Source organism: Mandrillus leucophaeus, unplaced genomic scaffold, assembly GCF_000951045.1.
Source record: "Mandrillus leucophaeus isolate KB7577 unplaced genomic scaffold, Mleu.le_1.0 Scaffold59, whole genome shotgun sequence".
Classification (NCBI taxonomy): Eukaryota; Metazoa; Chordata; class Mammalia; order Primates; family Cercopithecidae; genus Mandrillus; species Mandrillus leucophaeus.
Window position 1 is genome coordinate 5779155 of NW_012106363.1, and position 9760 is coordinate 5788914.

Consider the following 9760-nt stretch of genomic DNA (forward strand, 5'->3'; position numbering starts at 1 on the left):
TGGGATTACAGGTGTGCACCACCATGCCCAGCTAATTTTTTGTATTTTTAGTAAAGACAGGGTTTCACCATGCTGGCCAGGGTGGTCTTAAACTCCCGACCTCGTGATCTGCTCACCTCAGCCTCCCAGAATGCTGGGATTACAGGCGTGAGCCACCACGCCCAGTCCCAAGCAGCATTTTTTGAGAGTTTCTGGCTGTGTCCTCTTATAGGTACTTAACTCGTGTGTCCTTTTATTGCATTCTGAGACTTTCTGTTGACCTCTTGGGTTTCACATAGATCTGCCCTAGGAGGGAATTCCAAAGATTAATCAGTTAGTACATTTAAAAGTAAGAGTGCTCACTTTGGCAGCATATATACTAAAATTGGAATGATACAGAGAAGATTAGCATGGCCCCTGAGCAAAGATGACATGCAAATTTGTGAAGCATTCCATGTTTTTGAACTAATGCAGAAACAGAAAACATAATGGCATTTTCTCACTTATAAGTGGGAGCTACACATTGGGTACACATGGACATAAATGTGGCAACAATAGACACTGGGTAAATACATGAGGAGGTGGGGAAGGAAGCAAGGGTTGAAAAACTATTATTGGGTACTGTGCTCACTACCTGGGTGACAGATTCATTCATACTCCAAACCTCAGCATCACACAATATACCTTTGTAACAAACCTACACATGTACCCCCTGATTCTAAAATAAAAGCTGAAAAACATAAAAATAAAACCTCCTCATTTTACTCGTAAAAAATAAATAAGAAATATAGATACTAAAATAGTTTTTTGACACCAGGAGATAGAATAACCACACATCACGCCTGTTTCTCCTTCCAAAAAACAGGGTCTCTTTTTGTGGGGGAGTGAGATGGGAAGACCCAATCTTTCCTCATCCACTTCTGTGCATGTCTGAAGCTCAGCGTATTGGAAAGAGCATAGGCTATTCCAACTGAGCAACCTTCAGCAAGTCATGTCATTTCATTACACCTCAGTTTCCTCGTCTGTAAAGTGGGGATGATAATAAAACATGCCTCATAGGGATGTTGTGGGACTTAGATGTAAAAATGCTTGATACAATGCTGATGAATTAAAAATTGGTTAGGGTTTTGGGGGGCCATTTTTGTTAAAGCATATTCATTTTAATTATTTTGTTTATTATCTGCTTTTTTTTTCTTAGTACTACTGACCTAGAACCTCAGAGGTTTTTTTGTCTTCAGTGTAACAGGATTTTCTCCACAGATTTCTGTAACCTGGATTCACTGGTGTTTTTAAAAGAACTTCAAAAATTGGAAGGGTAACATGAGTCTATTGAGGTCTCATGAAAGTCGTCTTCTGCGTTGGTTTGCTAACTACAAATGTGTCGTTTCTACCTTTTTCTGGGGTCCTTTAGTCTAGCTCCAGTTGCTCATGTTTTGTTTCCTAGCTTCTTACATCACAGCTTGTTGAAGAACTTGATTAAGTACGTTGTGTTCATTCCCTTCCTTTCATCTGTTGTCCAATTTATTTCTCCATGAACAGTTCCATTCAGTTAGTTTAAAGCCATCTGTTTGAGAGCTTTCTATATCTTTGAAACTTTTAGATGCTAAATCTATTACTAATGGTTTAGAATTTTTCACCTTTCATATGTTGAGCTAAATTCCTTTATAAGTGAAACACAATGCAAGAAAAGTGTGTGGTATAAGTGTAAACTCAAGTGGATATCACATGGAACCACAGAAGTTAAAGAATTATATATGCCTGTTCAAGGGACTAATCAAGGAATAGTCATGGAAAACAATTTCCTTGTTAGTATCAGAAGATGAGCACTTCCTGCCAGACACTACAAACTATCATTTATTGACTGGTTCCTGAAAATTGAGAAGAAGGCAAAAAAGTAACCCAGAAAAGTAAGAAGCTAAGGAAAAGCAGTAATGAAATTATTAAAGAAGGCCACAGAAATCAAATGCACAAAAGAGAGGTTAATGAACAGATTTGAAATCCACAGTCACCAGACAAGAGAAAACTACCCCCTCCCCAACCTATCTGCAATACCCTCCTCACCTCGGTACATTTGAGGCATTTTAAAGCGTGTGTTTTTGTACATGTCTGCAGATGCACACACACCAGCCATCTGTGACTGCATTGGAATTACAGGTGGAATTTGCCCATTCCCAGCCTTCAAATGTTAAATTTTCTCCTATCTCATGCACCCAATCCCTGGGTTTTTTACGTGAGTACTTTAATTAAGGAACCTGTTAAACTTCACCCTATCTGAAATTCACCCCTGGTAGCTATTAGTCTCTAGGCTCAAGTTGGTTAGGTCCCTTTTTCAAACAGTTGAAAAGAACTTGAATTAAAAGGAAGAGGGAGGATGGGAGAAGTCCATAATTTAATAGGGGAACCATTTGAACAAAAGATGTTTTTTAAAAAATTATTTATTTTCCTTTCAGGATGATTTAGCAAGAGACCAAGCCAACTGCCTATAATGAAAGTTAGTGGGCACCTGGTTTGTTCTGCAGGGGCTGCAGCCTTTTTGCAGTGGAAATTATGTGGCCTCCTGTGCTATTAGCCTTGTGCTCTGGTGTTGCCAACTGATTTCTCCAATTCTCTTTTCTCAGTGGGCTAGAACGCAGCTGGTTAAATAGGCCATGACTCACATAAGCTCCCGTGTCTTTTTTATTGACTGCTTTATGGAAATGTATCACACTCCAAAGGGTCCCCATTGTTGTTGCTGTGCATAGCTGACTAAAGAGTCATGTTTAGCATTGAGAGATGGAATCCTATCCTGTCGTTTTTTATTGCAGAGTTGGATATGGGTGGGATACAAAGGTTTAAAGGAATCTAGATGAAGAGAAAGATATCTGAGAATTTCTTTTATCTTCATCTGCCATGAAAGTTGGGTGGCCATCACTTCTGGGTAACACACTTCTCTGTTGATCTTATCTTTATGGCCCCATATCCTTCAGCTAAGTGAATCTTTTCTTTATACGGGCTGTTCTGAGAGGTTTAGTTAAGTGTAGTGGTAGAGAGAGATTATGACCCTAATGTAATTCTGTTTTGTGCTGATATAATGTAATACACCTTTAGACTTAGCCAAGAGGGCCATTTATTCTCAATAAATCAAAATCATTTTTATTTTTTCATGATGGTAGTGATATCTTTTCTCAGGTGATGAACAAAAAGCTTCTTTTTTTAATTGTATACTTAAATATAAATTGTTTGCCTTAAAATAGCAACCTATACAATTGTTTGCAACTTCTTCCTATTTTTATAATCATCCTCTAAAGCATATTTTACATACTTTCTATTATGCATTAAGTAGCTCTCTGCAGATCTGTTCATTTACCAGTAGGTGTGGATTCAGGCATACAAGATTCCTGCCTCATCACCCCATGGCATGGCTAACACTGTGCATCCTCAGGATCACTAGTTCTTGATCAGTAGGACCCTGCACTGACACTGAAAGAGGAGGTACCTTGCATGCCACTGTGGATTCCCATCTTGGTTGTTTGGATTTGTCAGATAGATCGTGGAGCTAATGAGCTTGAGCTCAGAGTCAACTACATTGAGAACAACTCTGTTATTGGACTCAACACACAGTACCTTGTACATAGAAGACAATTAGTAGAATAGAGACTGATCTGACCTCATTTCCCAATTTTTTTTCCATAGACATTCTAAACTTAGCCTATAATCCCATTTCTTCCCACTGCCCATAGGGAAACCAGTCTAGAGAGTTCCTCAATACAGATTCTGTCTAATGAATAAGAAAGCAACATAGGCTGGGTGCGGTGGCTCACGCCTGTAATCCCAGCACTTTGGGAGGCTGAGGCAGCTGGGTCACCTGAGGTCAGGAGTTCGAGACCAGCCTGACCAACATGGAGAAACCCCATCTCCACTAAAAATACAAAAAATTATTCGGGTGTGGTGGTGCATGCCTGTAATCTCAAATACTCGGGAGGCTGGGGCAAGAGAATCACTTGAACTCGGGAGGTGGAGGTTGCAGTGAGCTGAGATCGCACCATTGCACTCCAGCCTGGGCGACAAGAGTGAGACTCTGTCTCAAAAAAAGAAAGAAAGAAAGAAAGCAACATAACACATCTTACTGACTACACACAAAAACACAGGATATAAAAAACTGTTTCCAGCTATATTCCTTTTCAGAATCTTGTTAGTGAATGACAAAGAGAAAAAATTCAGCAACTCTTTCAGTATACAATTTTAACAAACTGAGTTTGACTCTTGGGGAGAGAAGGTGGTGATGGTGCTGTCCCTTGTCTCCTAGAATTAGTGACTTCAAGTTACATCTCTGCTGCATTATATCTTTGTTTTCTTGGTGGTGGCATTCTTGGGTTTCAGTTGGTGGGGAGAGAAAAGCCTCATGCTGATAATGTACTGAAAGTAAATGAAATTAAATAAGCGAAGCAGTGCTCATCACTACTTCCTCCCCCCTGGGTAATTCAATTCAAGCTCTCTCTCTGATGGCAACTCACAGGGGCTGTCTCTGTCACCCCGCTGGGGCCTGGAGTCTTAACATCTAAATAAAAGTTTTACTCAAGCATTTTTTATGCTCCTGCCAGCAGGATCAGTGAGCTGGTGTGGGCACATTAATGTAATATTCATACTCACAGACTCTCCCTGCACACGAGGCAATGTCTTCCTATTTTCATAATTATAGATGTTCCATAAAATGGCATTTAAATTTGCATTAAAAAAGGAGGTTTGAATTCTAATAGAACGTTTAACATGTCTTTTATGATTCAGACTCTTGGCATCTTTAACAAGGAGCTGTGTCTCTAAGTTTAACAAGACCTTTAGAAAGAAAAGAGAAAAAAAAAAAAAAACCTGTGGGAAGAAGAGATGGAAACTCACGGTTTATGGGATCATGTTTTCCTCATCTCCCTATGTCTTTCATTTAATTTTTAGGCCTCCAGGAGGAATTTTTTTTTAAGAGACAGGATCTCGCTCTGTCACCCAGGCTGGAGTGAAGTGGTTCAATCACAGCTCATTACAGCCTTGAACTCCTGGACTCAAGGCTGGAGTGAAGTGGTTCAATCACAGCTCACTGCAGCCTTGAACTCCTGGACTCAAGGGATCCACCTACCTCAGCCTCCCAAGTAGCTGGGACTACAGGTTTGTGCCACACCTGGCCTCCCCAGGAGCAATTTTTTGACAGCACTTAGAGAGTCTTCTCTTCTATAACTGGTCCTCTCCCCACGCAATGCCTCTCCCTCAGTAGAATCTGCTACTGTTTCCTTGGAGGTTGTTTCCAGAGGGGTAGGAGAAATGAAAGAACCCTAGAAAAATGAACTTTCCTTTGCTGCTGTTCATCTTACACGTGCACCCTGAGATGGATTAAAAGGATTTATGGCAACCACATAGTTTGCTAACTGTGAAACACACAAATGAAAGTAGTTCATGAATAAGGAGGTTAACAATAAGGACCAATTGGATAAAAAATCTGGCACATAGACACACTTAAAAACAGAAAAAGAGGCTCTTCTGATCTACCTTTCTATAACTAAGCTTGAAACAGCTTTAAAGTAAAATGTAATTTTGATTGCATTTTAAATTGTCATAGATGTTATTTTAAAACAAAAAGTAGGAAAGGCACTGAGCAAAGTGCCAGCTCATAGCCACCATTGAATAAATGTTACTGTAAGAAATGTTCAAAAAACAATTGTTTGAAAAAAAGTTATTTCAATCATAACTCTCAAGATACTGTATAGGTGGCCCAGTTGATTCATATGTAGTCATACCTTACTTTGTTTTGTACTTGGTTTGCTTCATAAATTATTTAAGACAATCCAAAAGAGATTTGGGTTCTGGGACTAAAAGGAGTAAATGCTAAAATACCACTAGCCCAATTACCTTATCTTTCACGTGTCCATGTGAAGAGATCACCAAACAGGCTTTGTGTGAGCAACATGGCTGTTTATTTCACCTGGGTGCCGGCAGGCTGAGTCCGAAAAAGGAGTCAGCAAAGGTGGTGGGATTATCATGAGTTCTTGTAGGTTTAGGGGCATGGGTGGCTCTCACAAAGTACATTCTCAAGGGTGGGGAGAATTACAAAGAAACTTCTTACAGGTGGGGGAGATTATAAAGAACATTGATCAGTTAGGGTGGGGTAGAAACAAATCACAATGGAATGGAATGTCATCAGTTAATCTATTTTCACTTCTGTGGATCTTCAGTTGCTTCAGGCCATCTGGATGTATACATGCAGGTCACTGGGATATGATGGCTTAGCTTGGGCTCAGAGGCCTGACATTCCTGTCTTCTTATATTAATAATAAAAATAAAACAAAATAGTGGTAAAGTGTTGGGGCAGCAAAAATGTTTGGGGGTGGTGTGGAGAGATAATGGGCAATGTTTCTCAGGGCTGCTTCAAGCGGGATTAGGGATTAGAGTGGGAGAGATTAGACTGAAGAAAGATTTTTGGGTAAGGGATGATATTGTGGGGTTGTTAGAAGGAGCATTTGTCATATAGAATTACTGGTGACGGCCTGAGTGTGGTTTTGTATGAATTGAGAAACTAAACAAAAGACACAAGGTCCGAATAATGAGAAAAACAGGTATTAAAGGACTAAGAATTGGGAGTACCAGGGACATCCAATTACAGAGTGTCAGAGGGGGTTCAGCATAATTATTTGCTTGGCTGGCGAGTTTTTGGACTCTATCCTTGAGTTTTTTATGTTGTCATATACCAGGCCAGATTGATTTAGGTAAAAACAACATTCTTCGTTTAAAAATATACAGTTATACACCTTCATTTTGCCTAATTAAGAAATGTAGAGTGTGTTCTTAAAAGAGGCTTTTATTTTTCATTTTTCTTTCATTTTATTTTTTGAGAAGTAAATTCCTTTTTGTCTCTATCCTTTGTCCCTCCCTTCTGTGAAGTAAGTACAAACCCCAGTGGAGGAAGATGGATTAGGATCTTGACTTCTCAATAAATTTGTACCTAACCAGGCTAATTGAAAGCCAAGAATGTTAGCAGCATACGATTAAAGGCTGATGTAAATTTCAGGGTATTGTGAAGCCTTCTACAGTTCTTAGATTCTTTCTCATACTTTTTTGTTTTGTTTTGTTTTGAGACGAAGTCTCGCCTTATCGCCCATGCTGGAGTGCAATGGCATGATCTCGGCTCACTGCAACCTCTGCCTCCTGCATTCAAGCAATTCTCGTGCCTCAGCCTCCCGAGTAGCTGGGATTACAGGTGTGCGCCACCACGCCCAGCTAATTTTTTGTATCTTTAGTAGAGACGAGGTTTCACCATGTTGGCCAGGCTGGTCTCGAACTCCTGACCTCATGATCTGCCTGCCTCAGCCTCCCGAAGTGCTGGGATTACAGGGTGAGCCACTGGGCCCAGCCTCTTTCCCATACTTTTAAGAAATCAGGATTTGGCAGTTATTGCTAAGTTCAGCTTGCATAGCCCTTCTTGTATGAACTTAAAAAAATTTATGTTCACAGAGGTGGCTGTTTATTGAAAGAAAAAAAAATTGAGTGTGTGTTTATTGCTCCCTCTTAGGTGACTATGTTTATGGTGGAGTCTATTACTCATTAAAGCTGTCTGTGCTGGTAGTTATTCATTTGACTTTTGATTATCTCAGTGAGGTTTATCCAATTTGGAACTTATATCCATAAAAAAATTCTTAATTTTGGCCAGGCACGGTGGTTTACACCTGTAATCCCAGCACTTTGGGAGGCCGAGGTGAGCAGATTACGAGGCCAGGAGATTGAAACCATCCTAGCTAACATGGTGAAACTCCATCCCTACTAAAAATACAAAAAAAGAAAAAGTAGCCAGGCATGGTGGTGGGCGCCTGTAGTCTCACCTACTCGGGAGGCTAAGGCGGGAGAATGGAATGAACCCGGAAGGCGGAGCTTGCAGTGAGTCGAGATCGCGCCACTGCACTCCAGCCTGCGTGACAGAGAGAGACTCTGTCTCAAAAAAAAAAAAATTCTTAATTTTCTGGGGTCCTTTTCCTGCCAATCAGTACATATTTAGGCTACCTCACCTACTACAAATTAATGTATATTTAGATGGTTTTAAGCAATTTTAGCATTAGATATAATTGAAAAGAAAGAAAATTGGCTGGGTGCAGTGGCTCACGTCTGTAATCCCAGCACTTTGGGAGGCCGAGGTGGGCGGATCACTTGGGGTCAGGAGTTCGAGACCAGCCTGGCCAGCATGGTGAAACCCCATCTCTACTAAAAATACAAAAAACATTAGCCAGGTGTAGCGGCGCATGCCTGTAGTCTCAGCTACCTGGGAGGCTGAGACACGAGAATGGCTTGAACCTGGGAGGCAGAGGTTGCAGTGAGCCATGATAGAACCATCGCACTCCAGCCTGGGTGACAGAGCAAGACTCTGTCTCAAAAAAAAAAAAAAGAAAGAAAAAGCAAGAAAATTTACTTTTCCTTCCAATCATATAGAAATTGTTTTATTTTGTACTGTGTTTAAGCAATTGCCCTTGTGTACTCTGTTATTAATGTGAATTATCTAAAGTAGCCTAAATAAAAGAAAATTTTGCCAGGTTTCAATAAAGCACTTTGCCATTGGTCCTTTTAGGAATGGAAGACATCGTAAAAGGAGCTCAAGAACTTGATAACATAATCAAGCAAGGATACTTGGAGAAGAAAAGCAAAGGTAATGGTCAGACCCACAGATTTCAGAACATTCCAGGAAGGGAAGGGAAGTGAGGAAAAAGAAAGCTAACATATTGGGTGCCTTCTCTGTGCCCGGTACTGTGCTAGGCAGATACAAGGCAAAAGTAATGCAAGGAAAGGAAAGGAATCTGGTGTTTGTGTGTAGGCTAAAGAGAGATGTCCCAGCCTTGAGTAGACCATAAGCTTCATCAAGATAGGGATGGTTATATCCTGCTCACCTCTCTATCCCCAGTGCCTGGTATGTGACAGGTGCTTAATAAAACTTATTGAATCAATGAATGGTGTTCTTGTCCTTATCTCTCAGTGTGCTCCCACTGGGTAGTTTTTATATCATATGTGAAGCAGCCTACTTTCAAATTTCAGACAAGCCCAACTCTTTTGTTTTTTGTTTTTGTTGTTGTTGTTGTTGTTTGAGACTGAGTCTCGCTCTGTAGTGCCGTGGGTGTGATCCTGGCTCACTGCAACCTCCACCTCCTGGTTCAAGCGATTCTGCTGTCTCAGCCTCCCGAGTAGCTGGGACTACAGGTGTGCACCACTATGCCCAGCTAATTTTTTGTATTTTTAGCAGAGATAGGATTTCATCATGTTGGCCAGGCTGGTCTTAAACTCCTGGCCTCAACTGATCTGCCTGCCACAGTCTCCCAAAGTGCTGGGATTACAGGCATAAGCCACCACACCCGGCCTTTTTTATTTACTTATTATTTTTTTAAGATGGGATCTCCCTCTATTACCAAGGCTAGAATACAGTAGTACCATCATAGCTCACTGCAGCCTCCAATCCTGGCTCAAGCAATTGCTCCCACTTCAGCCTCTCAAAGAGCTGGGACAACAGGTGCATAACTGTGCCTGGATATTTTATTATTTTTTATGGAGACAAGGCCTCACTTTGTTGCCTAGGCTAGTCTCAAACTCCTGGCTTTAAGCATACCTTCCATCTCAGCCTCCCAAAGTGCTGGGATTACAGACCTGAGCCACCACTTCTGCCTTCAAACCCAACTCTTGACCTTTAACTCATTTAATTAGAATAGGTACCACTAGAGTTGGCATCTCAGGTTTAACACTCAACAGGCAAATTGGCTCAGCACAAAAAAAAAAAAAAAAAAAAAAAAAA

General features: G+C 40.7%; 1 protein-coding gene across 1 annotated transcript in view; it reads left to right on the plus strand.

Moving 5' to 3' along the window:
- SKAP1 (src kinase associated phosphoprotein 1) overlaps nt 1-9760 on the plus strand; it is a 298502-nt gene that overhangs the window by 232750 nt on the left and 55992 nt on the right. Inside the window, exon 5 of the mRNA XM_011999385.1 lies at nt 8552-8629. Coding sequence (XP_011854775.1) covers nt 8552-8629 — 78 coding nt within the window. The remainder of the gene's footprint in view (nt 1-8551; nt 8630-9760) is intronic.